General features: G+C 38.7%; 1 protein-coding gene across 8 annotated transcripts in view; it reads left to right on the top strand.

Annotated features, from left to right (window-relative positions):
* The window catches only part of ZNF462 (zinc finger protein 462), a 155488-nt gene that overhangs the window by 75836 nt on the left and 64141 nt on the right, over positions 1-15511 (top strand). For all 8 annotated transcript variants that reach the window (XM_050761832.1, XM_050761837.1, XM_050761835.1 and 5 more), the window contains exons 6-7: positions 118-236; positions 3725-3916. In XM_050761832.1, coding sequence (XP_050617789.1) covers positions 118-236; positions 3725-3916 — 311 coding nt within the window. The remainder of the gene's footprint in view (positions 1-117; positions 237-3724; positions 3917-15511) is intronic.

Genomic DNA, 15511 nt, shown 5'->3' with positions numbered 1-15511 from the left:
AAACAAAAAGGCTTTGAATGACCTAAAAGTAGGATTCCTGGAAAAAAGGCAATGAGCAAATCCTCTATGCAATTTTTAATTTTGTCATTTTTCTTTTTGTTTCCTTTCTACATCAAGTTTGGATCGCCATATGCAAACGCACCACGGACACCATAAACCATTCCGATGCAAACTCTGCTCCTTCAAGTCCTCCTATAACAGCCGGCTGAAAACACATATACTCAAAGCTCATGCTGGTGAGTTGTGCACTGATGATGCGCAAGTTCTTTAGCACTCTCTGAGTTTGAAACCTGATGGTCTTTATTGAGTGAAATACTGTCCTACCTTACACTTGAGAATGTTATTCTTGGGATGGATGTATATTCAGTTTTATTTTCATCTAGTAAAGAAAAAATAAAGAAAAAAGTAAAAGTTAAACAAAATCACCTAAATCCAAAATAATACAAAGCCTATGTCACCCATGTTATAGTTAGTTTGTTCGTGCTACTAACAAGTTAGAATTAGACTGTTGGCGATTTTTACAGAAATTTCTAAATTGCCTATACTTTCTAATGCTATTGCCAAGAATCGTTATATGTACTAAAAAGACTTCCCAGCTAAAATAAAGTTAACAACTTAAGGAAGTTAGAAAGGGCAAAGGGAACTCAAGGTGTGTGAGATTTTTCAAAGATACCCTTAGATACGTTTCCGTACATAAGATAGAAAATGACTGGGTGGTGAGTGTCCAGGAGCTGTACTGGTCTCTATCATATTGTTGTTCCATCTCATTATTCATTAGAAAAAATTTGGAAATGAAAGAAGAAACACAGTCAGTCATCTATAATCTTATCTGAAGACCACTGTTGTTGACGTCTGATGTGTCATGAACATCCCTTACCCACCAGGCTCTGCACTAGGCATGTTATATGCATCATCTTCTTTAGTCCTACAATAGTCCTAAAGGGGAGACATCGTGCCACATCCCTTGTGCCTTGTATAACCCTTGGTCACACTCTGAACAGTGTTGTAAGAACCGCTCAGAACCTAAGTCCTTCACTTTTGCTAGCTCCTCATACTCTTGTGTAAACAGGACCATGTCTCTTCACTATCTTCTGAGTGTTGGATTTTGTTGAACTGACTTAATGCAATAAAATTGCCCAGGGCTCCCAGCTGCCCCAAACTCCACTAGGAGTCAGGAATGGGACAGGGAAGTTAGCTATAGGGGCTTTTCTCTATCTTTTTGTATTTTTCTGTCTCTGGGAAATTTCTACTAAAGTCCATGAAGTGAGTGGCTTCAGGGTTCAAATCACTCTTTTCTAACTTGTGTATATTGTAAATTATCCAGCTGGGACACTATCCTGGTGAGTTTTGCCCATAGGCCTTAGCCTCGTCAAAAGCACTTTTACCAGCAAGAGCTGGGAAGAGATGATTCCGCCTGTGGGAAAGACTTGAAGAGAGCATCAGAGCCTGCACACTGATGCCAGCATATTAAGCTGAAGTGTCTGCTCTTGGAGCTGACCCAGCAAACTGGCTCCCTGTGCTCACTGGCTGGCAAGAAGAGTGCATCCAGTAAGAGAGATTGGGAGCAATGTAATTCAGTTCTTGACATACCTTGGAACCTTGGCCTCCATGACATTGCTTTGAGCGACTGAGCGGGGCTTGGCTTCGAAAACGCCAGTACATTTTCTAAAAGACTCTTGACTCATCTTGTCTGTTCTAGGTGGATTATTTTATTTTAAAGAAGAAAAGGTTATGTGTGCTAACCCAAACATCTGGATTTGAATTCTCTCTCAGGTCGTGCAACTCACAGCCACCAGTAAGGTTCACACAACCAAGCTTGCATTTAAAAAAAAATGAAAAAATAGAATAAAGAGGGCAGTAGTATTCTATATATTGTCATATATATATATAAGTAAACATCATACTCAGCATTGTGATCTAACTCCTAAAGAGATACAACTGACTGGTATTCCTGGTTGGGTCCTCTGACTTTTTTGAACTTCTGTCCTTCCTTGTGCTTCGTGATGTTGAGCAATTCAAGTTTTTCTGTGGTTTTCTTCAAGACTTTTTTGGAAATGCAAGCTCTGAGGGTCATCAGTGGTGAGAGGAAGGCTTAATTATAGAGCTTGGATGCTATACTCACTTCACATGTGAACCCATTTAGTAATTTTCGTGGTGGCAGGAAAGTAATGATCTCGGAAAAGCAGGGGCAAAGAATGATCTTCCAATACCTGTTTTTCTTGCTTTTAATCCTTAGACCACAGCTCTGTTCATTTTCACTGGTCCACAAAACTTTATGATTCTGTTTTCTCTTCTTTCTTCTCTAACTTTTAAATGTCACCTTAAAAATTAATTTTAAAAATACATGTTCATTAGAGAAAATTTGGAAATGAAAGAAGAAATACAGTCATTCATAATCTTGTTATCTAAATACCACTATTGTTAACATTTCATATATTTCCTTTCAGTCATTTTCTCTATAATTATTTTTAACAGTTGTAATACTAATGTCATTGAATATATATATTTAGCCTTTGTATTTACTTTAATTTTTTATGTTATTATAAATTCCAAGAATTTATTTTAATTGAATAAAATAAATCATCAATAGGATATGCCAAGATTGACTTAATTGTTTCCTTGTAGTTGTAAATTTAGGTTATTTCATACTTTTTTCAAGCATAAATGATGCATATTTCTAAGTAAAGCTTTATATTTATTAAAGGATATCTTCTTATTACTCTTTGAAATGGAATTACTGGGTTGGAAACATGAGCATTTCTATGTCTATTGTTCTTAAAAGCAAAATGGCTTTCTGAATTGATCTTATCAGTGTGTATATATCCAACAATTTAAGCATGCCCACTTCACACTCTTAGTTCTTAAAATGTAATTAATTTAAAAGGTAACATATGGCAAAGGTAAATCCCATTCTAACTTAATTTGGTCATGGTGATCTGTGTTACATTTCAGTGGCATAAAACTAATTTAAAAAATAGTGCTTATTTTTACTGAGAGGCACTCTTTATTGAAGAATATTGGAGATAAACACACACACACATACACACACACTGTACCCCCTCAACCCCCATGTTTACATATACAGCTCCCTTCCTTAGAGAAATGACTTATTTTTGCCCATTTCTGTGTTACTGACTAGATAGGGAAATGGAGTTCTGTGCTGAGGTTTGTGAACTGGTCCAAAAATGTATATATGTGGGATGAGAACGTGTATAGTTAGCAAGGAAATACAGAATAGAATAGCACAGCAGAGCTTGCACTGAATGACTTTGTGATTAAAAAGCCACTAATAGATCATTGGAATAATAAGTAAGCATATTATTTTCTGTGACTGACAAAAAGGCAACCTTGAATGAAACCTGACATGGTCATTTCTAGTGTAGAGAGGGGGGAAGAGGGATTGGACATTTTTCTAAAGGAGGTATCATAGGCAGTTGGGTTTCACTTCCTGTTGGGGAATCAATTCATAGCTTCACTCCTGTAAGTAGAGCCCAAAATGAAAAAGGACCAGTTCACTAGATTCTGGAGCTCATGGAAGAGTTTCCACTCCAAAGGAGCACTGTGGTTGTGGCAGGTTGTTGGTCTGTGAGGTTCGTTCGTAGAACATGAAGCTTGAGAAGCGCTTCTCTAGCGTGAGTTAACTGAGTTATCTTGTTTCCACCCCGGCCTTATACCCTTCTCCCCTCTTTTTCCTGTTCTATTTCTTGTCACCATCCTCTTCCAGGTGAGCATGCCTACAAGTGTTCTTGGTGCTCGTTCTCCACCATGACAATCAGCCAGCTGAAGGAACACTCCCTCAAGGTCCACGGAAAAGCCCTGACCCTTCCCAGGCCACGGATCGTCAGTCTCCTCTCCTCACACTCCCACCACTCCTCCCAGAAAGCTACCCCAGCTGAAGAAGTGGAAGACTCCAATGGTAAAAATGGGCTTCCAAGCTGGAATTAACCACTCAGGGTTGAGGTGGGCTGGGATTCATTGCCAGTCATTCTTTTTAGAGGAAAATCTTATGTGAAAACATGATGGTTCAAGAGAAGGAAGAAATGTGAAAAGGTTGAAATGGTGTAGAAGTTGGAGTGGGAAGGGGAAATGAACTTGTTGAGCATCTGTGTGACGCCATGCTGAAAACGGAAGTCAGCGCTCATGGGAGTGTTGCTGGTGGAAAGAGACAGTCAAGTGGGATGGATTAGTTTGCAATCGTTCCACTGTGGTTTCAAGCAAGAAAGCGAATGGAGTACCAGGCCAATTTGTTTGTTTTTCTTTATATCCTGTCTTGTTCTAAAAAAGATGTGCTGTGAAGTGTTTGGGGTGACAGGTATGTACATTAATGACACAAAATTCAAAGTAGGAATGCAAAGGGTGAATGAGTGGGGAAGTATGTCTCATTGAGCCATGTGATACCTTAGGGGTGACATAGGGATTTCTTACAGCTAAAGGATGCTAAGGAGGCATGAGTTGGGAGGAGTGTGTTACTGTTTAGTTTTGGAGTTTCAGAAGAAATACAGGAAGCCAGGGCAAGGGTCTCCTTGATAGCAGTGTGACCAAAGCTGTAGGGTAGAGAAAGAGAGTCCAGACCTTGGGGCCTGCAGATGTGGCATAGTAAGCAAAGGGATAGTTTATTTATTGTTTTTATAAGACCAGGAAGCAGACCTGTTTTGATTTCTCATCTCACCTCAAATGATTGCAGAATCAGCTACTTGGAAAAGAAGTAGAGGAAGTCTGCAGATTCTTCGAGGTAGACCTGCTCTCTTCCAACCCCTTCTAGTTCTTGAGTCCCTTCTGCGGGAGCCAGTTAGCTACCATCAGCTTGAGTACTTCCCAGGTCAAGGAACGACTGTCTGCCAAGGTCTACTGTTACATTCTTGGGAGGAGCTTAGTGGACTGGAAAGAAAGCCGAACAAAAGCCTGGATTTGAAATCTCACTTCTCTCAATGGTGGTCACGTTTCCCTGGGCAATCTTAGCTTCTTGTTCCCATATGTAAAATCGGGGATAGTGATATCTACCTCAACTGATTATCTTCAGAGATTAATGAGAAAAGGTACACACCTGTAAAATACCTAATACAGCCTCTGACACATAGTAGGTATTTAATAAACGGCCGTTTTATTTCTGTACTTTTCATCCTTTGGTTGCAATTCTGGCCTTTGGGACCATTTATAACAAGTACGAATTTTGGTTATTTTTAATGTATGTGTTTAAACCAAGACACTCTTCAGATAACCTGACGATCTGACAGCCCAACTTGTCAACATGGTCTAATTCTCAGATTATCGAAAGAGTAAATGAGTAATGTTTATTCATGAGGCCTGTGAGCAGACACCTGTGGGAGGAAATGAAATGGTAAGTCCTAAGATGAAAAGCTGCTTTTTAAAACCTTTTTGAAGCTTGGTGGTCTTTCCTTTGCAAATCCTTTATAGCGTTCAACACTATAGCTCCTTACTGGTATCCCTGCCTTAAAGGACTTCTGTTTAACAAAGAAGGCCTGTTATGATGGCTATGACTTGTGATGACGTGACCACACAATCTCCTTAGCTACTGTGTAGTAGTTTAAAATGTGGAAGGAAGCCTGTGGTGTTTTGTTTTTTTTTTCTTCTGGGAAAATTTAGAGTCGTACATCTAGGACTGGGTGACAGTACCCGTGGAAGGGTAAAGAAAATGTCCCCTTTTCACCTGAAATACTCTATTCACCAGGAAGGGTTGGTATATTGCAACCAGAAGGGCAAAATCTAACTTGACCCACATTGTAAGATCTTTATTAATGTGATTTTTAAGTAATTGTTTTCATCTGACATGGAAGCTACATTCGTGGAGCCGTTTGAATGGAACAGATTCATCTCAGTGCCATTGCTAGCAAAGGCTTTCGCTGGGATGTTTTTCTCAATGTCATACCTTCTTTTTCCTTTGTCTTTCTTCCTTGAAAGGTGGGTCTCAGTCAGAGGTCAAGGGAATCCTTTAAACCCACCCCACTGCGTGTATTGTTAGCCTCTGCATAGACTAAGAAGTGTTGAGTTCACTTAAATTCTTGAGCCTGTACTCTCTCCCGAGGACTTTGCTATGCACGGAAGAATCAGAAATGAGTATAGGATTTTTCTGGCCCTCTGACAACTTAGAATCAATTGTTTAGATGATATTATTAGCACTTACATTTGAGCTAACCATAACCCTAAGCCTCAGGCCTAACCTGTTTGGGGAGTGATTTCAGATTCTTAGAGGTAGACTGTAGGGAGGGGTGGTTGTCACAGAAATACGACAAAGTGATATTGAGTAGCTCTCTCTATAACATGGATAGTCTGTTTTTGTTTAGGCACAGGGAAATAATTTGCAATATATAAAAGTGATTCTCAGTTTTCTTCTTATGAGAGAACATAGTAACTGAAAGCTCTGCGTGATAACTATTTAGTGAGCCCTACACAGAAGTCATTGGGCCTGTACTGTTTTTAATGTATGTAAATGACCTATATCAATGGATCAGCAGTGATTAGTTTAATTTGATGACATAAAAGCTGATTAGATGAGGTAAATAAAAAGAAGGCTATTCATATGAATGAATAATTCTGTGGAAAGAGTAGTTAATAGTTGTTCATTCAGTAAGTATTTTCTTGAATCCTTATTATAGATTTTGTATAGTTTTGCGTAGCCAAGAATGGCTAAGCAGGCCCAAAGTAGGAAGACTTTGCTAAGGAGCTGGATGGTGGATTCCTAGAAACAGCTAAGTCTACAGGATGGAGAAACAGCTGTGGGGCTAGATAGTAGCCTGTAAATTATGCCTTGAATGGTGTTAGAAACACACATGTGAAATCCAATTGCACATTTTAATAGAGAGAAGCTGTGGGGCTATTGGCTCTCAGTTCAGGTTTCCCACACTGCAGATGCCAGGACAATGTGAACACACCAACCAAAAATGTGTTGCAGGCCTGGGGGGAGTCAAGATCCATAAAACCAGGGAAATCACCAGTGTGTCTTTGGCTTTCTGATTCCCTAGTGAGGGATGTGAATAAAACAAGTTGACATGTTCCTGCTATTTGCAGTGGTCAAATGCTTGCCGTCTTGAGAGGGAGCCAGTCTTCTCTGGCAGAGGGAAACAGCCTGAAAAGGGATGTTCTTTCTAAGCTGCTCTCCCTCCCAACCCAGAGGAGGGAGAAGAGCGAAGAAAGCAAAAATGAGAAGGTAGAGGGGAGATTTCACTCCAGCTGCCTGGCCGCACACCTCTTCTGTGCTTCAACCGTGCTCTTGGGCTCTGAGCTGTCAGTCTTGACATGTTTCACCAGCACACGAATCCTCTATATATTCATGATGATCAGTTGTTGGAAAGAAAAGCGACGGCTCTATGGTATTGGTTTTGTCTATAAGATAATGGGCAATGACACATAATTGCTATTCTAAACAATGCATTAAGGGGAAACAATAAGGTTGTCAACAAAGGGAAATGCTCTGCTGTGTTTGTGTTTACTGTGTTCCTTCTCCTGCCATGTACAACACAGGACTGGCTTTTATCCGGCTGTTTCCAAGTCTCTGCTTTCAGTACAGAAAAATACATATATACGCACAGCTGTAAAATAACCAAGAAACTAGGACAGCGTAGTTTAGCCATGAGATCTGTTTTAGGTCTGAGAAGCTATACAGGACATGGCCAATGGATATATAACTTAAAATTCAACTATGTGTTAAGTCAAGCCAGTGATGACATTCCATCTTTTTCCTGCCTCTAGTTTCTCCCGGAGACTAATAAGTTAATTTGTTTCTTCTATCTATGCAGTTATGCTATGGAATTGCCTGCTTTAGAAAATAGCTACTATGATGCATTTAGGACAAAAACAAAAATCAGACCAGGTACAAAGTGAGTAAGGTGAATGATGGTAACATTGTTTGTTTGTTTGTTTGTTTGTTTTGCCTGTGCCTTAGTTAGCAACCCAGAGAAAACACAAAGAACACTTGGTTGTGATACCCCTCCATTTATAATATAGAACTTGATATAGTCCACCCAAAAGAGAAGTCTGTGATATTATGAATTAATAGAAAAATGTTGCAAGGAGCTTTGCAATTTCCTTTTGTACAGATTTTTTAATAAATCTCAATTGGTTTTTCTCCTCTAAGCTCTAGAATAATACTTGACAAACACTATTTTTATCAAGACATTTCTCATCAAGGAACCACACGTACTTATTATCTCTCATATCAAAGTCTTCAGCGTTGCATCCAAAGTTCACCATTTAGTCATGCTTTCATCATTGCACAGTGGCTTCACTAGCAAATACTGACATTCCTGCCATCTCTCTACTTACTATCCTAAACATTTAATGTCTTACTTTGTACTTCTACTCACTTTCAGTAAGCTCTGCTGGGAGGTTAGATGGATTTCTTTCCTGTCTGCTTTTCTCTACTAGTCCATGACTTTCACTTCCTTTAAGGATTGATTTTCACTGGCCCCAAACGTACTCTTATACTCTTCTATCCCTCATCTTCCTGGTGCTCTATTAGTACTTGCAGATATGCTATTTTTTCTGTCCCCTAATTTTCCAATATGGACAGTTAGGTAAGTACTTACTAAATACTTATTCTTTTCATGGACCCATGATATCTTGGAAGCATCACAGTTTTCAGTTCTGTTAATTGTACTGGGTCCTCAAATACATTTTAACTCCACTAACCAAATTATACAGGATGAGTTTATTTCACTTCCGTTTAAGAGGCAGGTCAAAAGACAATCTGAAGATGAAACCTTAGGGAATGCTCTAACATTAATTATCAGACGCAATTACTCTGCCAAGATAAAAAGATCTTCCTTGACAAAGAGCATTTTAAATGTTGTCATTGTTCCCTGCATGATGAGACCTTCTGTATAGGGGAGAAGCTGAAGGTTAAGACAGGGTATAAACCCTTCTGTCCCTCAGAAGGATATAGAAAGTATGATGGAGCTGGAGAGATGAACATTTCTAGTATGGCCAGCTGTTAGCAGAGTTGCTTCTTGGAGCAAGTGCACACAATTATTGATCTTAGAGTGGGCTAATTTGTTCTCTGTGTCTCTGTCAATATACAGTGTTTGGCCGCAGTTAAATTCAGATTCAAAGACGATATAGTGATAAACTGACCAATAAAACTTGTCAATGAGTAGAGCTTTCTATTCTACCTGAAAACTTTTCCCATCGACTTTTAAAACAATATATTGGTTAGAAGAGACTCATTTGGTGAGACTCAGTTTTTCTGAACATTAGAGATTGGCAAACTTTTTCCTTTAAAAAAAAATTAAATTGACTCATAATAATTACACATATTTGTGGCATACCGTGTGATAATTTGATACATGCATGTGCTGTGTAATGATTAAATTAGGGCCATTAGCATTTCCATCACCTCAAACATTTGTTATTTCTTTGTGTTGGAAACACTCAAAATCTGCTCTTTAAGCTGTTAGTAAATATACAATCAGTTGTTGTTTATTCTAGTTATCTTAAGATGCTGTAAAATTCTAGATCTTGTTTTTCCTATCCAGCTATAATTTTATATCTATTTACCACCCTAATGCCCTTCCCAGTCTTTAGTAACCACTATTCTACTTGCTGCTTCTATGAGATCAACTTTTCTAGCGTCTACATAGGACATAAGAATGTGCAGTATTTGTCTTTCTGTGCCAGCTTATTGGCAATTTTTTTCTATAAAAAGGGCCAGACAGAAAATATTTTCAGCACTGTAGGTCATGCAGTCTCTGTCACAACTACTTAACTCTGTCATTGTAACATGAAAGTGACCATAGACAATATGTAGAAAAACAACATGGCTATGCTCCAATAAAACTGTATGTACAAAAACAAAGGGAAGGCCCATGAATGATACTTCACTAACCTATGCCGTAGATGAGATGATTGGGGGGAATAATTACAGCAATACCCATGAGATTAATCCAGTCTTTAACAAATGTCATTCTGAGCCTTTATATTTAACATATGGAATACTCCTAGATGTCACTTAAAAATGTAACTTGACCTAAATATATTATTAGATTCATATATGAAATGTAAGGTATTAGATAAAGTTTAAAAAATATTAGTGCATGAATTACATTTAAGCTTAAAAGGAAAATCTTCTCTAAGAATTATGTTGAGTCTAGCTCCAAACTATCAACTCATTTTACCTTGGCTGCAGCAATGCTTGACAACTAAAAATTAAGATCTGGGATGCTTTATTTTTGAAGAGAAGCTTTTCAGATCTCTAAATAGGTCAGACATAAAATTCAACCTTTAAGAGGATCCAGTTAGTTGCTAGGGCATCAGCCCTTCCACACAGGTTCCAATTGCAATCAGATTGAAAGAAAAAATGAGGTGGTTTCTTTAAAAATGACTGTCATGAAATGGAGACTCCCAAGTGAATAACTAATTGTAAAGTACAAAAATTTACATCGTTTATAGCACATGCAATGTAAGACATAGTTTTAATGGCTTGACTATAATTTTTAATAGGTTTTGCTGGTCTCAAAATTATCTGACCAGCTACTAACTAACCTTCTCTTTTTGATATCAGAATTTCTACATCAAAATGTGGCCTAAAGTTCATTTTAACACTTACTATATTTCTATATTTCTACTGTAAAGACTTAAGAGGTCTGCAACTTCAGTGGAGCAAAGTGGCATTGAAGACCCCAAATCTTCTATTATTACAGGGATTAACTGTTAAAACTCTACCTCAGTGGCAAAGAGCAACCCTCCAAAATTATCACCACTCTGAACTCAAAGGTCATGTGATAGACACTTCCCAGGATACCAACCTGCCTGGAAATTCTGTGACTTTTTGAATTAGCCACAGTTTTGTGGCTAATATCATCCTTTGTGCCAGAGATGAAAACATTTCAAGTGTAGGCTTTCCGTGTCCTGGGAACTTAGTCAACTAACTCATCTCCCTCTTCCCATGCCAACAAAAACATTGTTCATCAGAAATATAACCATATACCACTAAACTTATTCAGAACTAGTTCCCAGAAACACTGGAGTTTGCTTCATAATTCCACATCTGACTTTCACATCTCTGGGTGAACTGCTTGGAGATTACTTCAAGTCTTCCAGGCCTCATTTGTGGAAAGTATCTAGAAGGGAAGAAATCTACTTTATTCTTTAGCAGAAAAATATAGTCAGTCATTAGCTGAATCATCTAAAACAACTAATCTCAGTTATTTTTTAAAAGAAAGAATCTTTCCTTGTCTTCTCATTGCCCACTTCAAATTTTCTGTCCCTGGAGCTGAAGCTAGTATTTTAGCCCAATTTTACTTGAGATAAAAATCCCTCAAACTGTCTTGAGACTTCTTATGACTCATAGGTCTCTCCACTCTTTCTACTCTGTTTGAGAGGATTTTACACAGGCAGAAGGAAGGGCATTTGAGTTGGGAGAAGTCACAAGAGTGAGCCATGATTTAGAGGTAGAAGTCCTGCAACAGCCTTGCTAGAGTCGAGGGAATGTCCTTGGAAAGATGGGTATGTAAACAAATAATTTTTTTTAAAGTGGGAAGAGCCACGCTGTTGTGGCTCATGCCTGTAATCCCAACACTTTGGGAGGCTGAGGCAAGAGGATCTCTTGAGGCCAGGAGTTCAAGACCAGCCTGGGCAAGATAGCAAGATCCCACCTCTATAAAAACATAAAAATAAAATAAAAGTAAATTAGTATGGAGGTGAGAATAAGATGCCATAAATAACTTTTTAGCTACAATTATTTTTTTGGAAAAAATAAATTACATACATTTTGATTGTATGTCCCAGGAAAGCATGTCCAAATGATGTACACATATTTTTGTTAACATGTTTTATTAACCGTAAATAACAGCCAACAGAAAAATCCCAGTGGTGGTGATTAAACAAAAGTGGTGAAATAACAAATGGCCAAAAGTGACATGAGGGGAAAGTATACAGGTGGGAGAATCTGCTTGCCCTCTGCTGGATTCGGTCCCTTTCTGTTTAGGCCCAGGAAATGATGTATTCCTGCCACTGGGGCTCTTCCACTTTGCAAACAGTTTCCGAGTCATCAAGTTCAACCCAAAGGAAGTATTTGGCCGAGAGTGTAGGGCCCAGCTAAGGTTTCATTTCCTAGCACACTGCTTGTGGAGAAGTCATTCCAAGGCTAGGTTCCAAGGCTAGGTTCTTCAGCTTCCATGGGGACACAAAACATTCTTAGATGACTCGCACAAGTCACTCTCTTACATCATATTTTATTTTGATGCACTGTGAGTCCTCCACCAGAGCTGCTATGATAGCTACATTGAGAGATGCAGGACCTTCTAAACTCTTCACCTATGTGTTCATTTTTAGCACTGCTAGTTATTTTTTTCCCCCTTGGCCAGTTTGGAAGTCATTCATTCTGGTTTACATAAGGGTTCTGCATGTCTCTTCGTTCAGTTCCCAAGTGATGAAAAATAATTTATTTTTATTCTGCCTATTGTCTTAAATATGTCATCTGCTTTAATATGTCTAATGAATTGGAGGTATAAATGATTAATCTCATTTGAAAGAGAAGGGCACGAGGAGTGACATGGTGAGTCAGACATCACAAAAAGTGTACATGGTGGAGCTGTTTCATTCACAGGTTTGTCCGATTCTGAAGCCTGTGCCTTTGAACTTTGTGCCTCAGTGGAGTCTAATAGCAAAAACACATACCCAAGAAATGATCCAGAGTGGTGAAGCCTTGGCTGCTTATATGTCTGTGGGCTCTGGAATCTTCTAAAGGAAATGAAAGACAGGTATTTATTAATTACTGATATTTGGAGCTTAAGTTAACAGATGTACAGATAGTCTTAAGTTAAAAGACCAGAATAGAACAAAGTGAGAAATTGTGTGTCTGGATTTGAATGGCTGTAGCTGTGGATATGAGAAGGAATTGAGTCATGTAGGGCTTCATGGAAGAGGCAGTACTCAAGCTGGACCTTGAAGGGTGAGTGGATGTGTGCAGGTGGATGGAAAGAGGCAAGGAGGGAAGAGTATCAGCATGAGCAGATATACAGGAGAAAGGATCCTGGGACTGTAAAGAACCAGTGTGGCTGGAACAAAGGATGTGTGGTGAGGTTAGTGGGAGGGCAATTGGTGAGGTAAGGAGAGTGAGAGCGAGACAACAGGAGTACTTAACACTGGGAAGAGGACTTTGGATTTGTTAAGAAACACTCAATGAGGAAGACAAGCAGTAAGATTCCTTCCTCTCCAGAAGTGCCAGGGTACATTCGAGCTATAGGTGCATTCAGCTAGGTCTTGAAGAAGGAATGTGCAATGAAATTAGTCATGGGTAGTAGTCATCTTCTTTTAAGATAGCTGCATAGAATTTTTACCTTCTGATGACAAAAGTAATACCAACTCGTGACTAAAGAACAGCTTTATGGCAATACATAACAAAATGTAAGGGTCACCCATCATGCCAGCCTCTCCCTACCCAGAATAATAATCTCTATTCACAGATTGTTGAAGTCATCTAGATATTTGTTCTATGAATATACAAATATAGGTTGTCATTTAGTTTAGGTTTTTTTTTTTTTTTTTTTTTTTTTTTTACAAAACTGGAACTGAACTACACAAACTATTTTTCTTTCATGTGTTTTTGCTGTCACTTGATGGGTTCCATCCACATGACTTACTATAGTTTTGAAATATAAGGGTTCATATCTCAAAACAAAAATAATTCCTTTTCAAATAATAAATATTGAGTACTTAAAGGTTTCAAATATATTTTTATGCATAATAAATTATATATATACATATATTTAAGGTGGGATTCTCAGAATTATAGAAGGCCTTTGAGACTTTGCCAATCAAAAATTCATTAATTTTATTTTGAGACTCACTCACCTCTTCAAAAATTACTCAAGTAGAGTCTCTTTCCTCACTACTTACTTGAGACTTAATACATTTACAGTATTGGTAAACGGTTCTTAAAAGACAAAAATCAAGATTACAGACTGTCTAGACCGTTCAGAGTAATGGGCTAGAAATAAGATTTTGTGAAAGGATAAATACAAAGTAAGTTGGGTAGCTGATGACCCCTGCATTTATTTCCATTCCTGGACTTGCCAAATATTCTTGTAATTATTAGCTACCTTACCTGTCTCTCCAGCTAAACTGTGTGCTCTCCAAGGTCAGGGACCATTTCCTATTCATTCCTAGAGCCCCAGCCCTGGGTAGGCCATTCAATAGATATTTCTTAAATTGTTTTGAATGGGGACAGCAAAAGCAACCACACACAAGGAAAGCCAAGAGAACAATTTATGTGTGAACAAGCCTGGGAATCTGGAAAAAGCCAATGGAATCTGGCTGTGTGTATAGCAAGATGTGCCATCCCACGTTATTGCACGTTTCATTGATCATTCCCCCGTCCTTGAGTTAACTAACTTCTCCCTTCCTCCCACCCCAATGGCAACACCATAGCCCTTTAAACTTTCTACAAATGAAGCAACCAATTCCTTTTTTTCCAAGCAGCCAGGGAGACAAGTGGGTGCCTGCCTTCCTTTCTGCCACCTCTTGAGAGTACTTCTACTTCCTTTGTTTAATGATCCTTTTTCAAATGCCTGCTTTCTGCTTATTTTCTTCCTCTCTTTTGGAATATTCTTTTGTCTTCCTCTATGAACTCAGTGACTGGCTCACAGCCTTCCTTTCTAATCCAAATGTAACCTTCATGCTCTGGAATTACAATAGACTACACTCAATGGTAATAACTCAACAGACACTTCAGTCGCCTCAGCCAGGGAGATTTATCTCCTTCCTGACTGTCCTCCAGCTGCCTACCTGTGGCCAGATTCACCATAACAGCTCCGTCTCCAGCACCTCAAATCTGCCTTTACTCTGACCACTGCAGGTAGTCTCCTTCCCCATCCAACCTAGACCTGACCAGAGGGTTAGCCATTTCAAAGGGGCTTTCTCCAGCATCCTGGTTTCTCTTGCCCGCTTGTCCTCTGGTTTCCAACTTGCCAGACTCCAACCCTGAATAACCTTCACTCCTGCCCTTCCTCTGATGTTAGCCAGTCTTTCTGATTCTAACCTCCATCTTTTCCGATCTGTTTTCCAGGGTATCTTTGTTCATCACAAATCCAATTTACTTTTCAAAATAAATTTGAGCTGAGTCAGACTTATCCCTATGTAATGTCAGTTTATACCTAAGTATTTCAAGGTATTTTCTTAAGTGAAAGAGACAGGAATAGAGCCACAACCAATGTGCTAGAAGTTGCAAATAGCTGTAGTCTATCTTAGTTATCCCAAACTAAAGGGAGTGAGCAGCTGTATGGTTAGTAGCTGTGGCAATCACAAATTATTGTACTTGTGAGTTGTGATTTTATTGTTACTCTGATTTTATAGTATTTTAAAATTTTGCCCATGGGTAAGTTTTTAATTAGGAATAGAGAGAAGGAAAGATGAGGAAATTCACATCTACCTTGCATGTAAGCAAGAATAATGTCATCAATATGTCTGTTAGAAGAGACATAATAATTATGATAACTAAGCCACAGGCAGACAGTGAAGTATAAGTGCAGTTCCCTATTAGCACTTTAAAATTGATAAA

The sequence above is a fragment of the Macaca thibetana genome, chromosome 15 (assembly GCF_024542745.1).
Source record: "Macaca thibetana thibetana isolate TM-01 chromosome 15, ASM2454274v1, whole genome shotgun sequence".
In the NCBI taxonomy this organism is placed as follows: Eukaryota; Metazoa; Chordata; class Mammalia; order Primates; family Cercopithecidae; genus Macaca; species Macaca thibetana.
The sequence above is the reverse complement of the archived record's forward strand: the minus strand, read 5'-3'. Positions and strand labels throughout refer to the sequence as shown.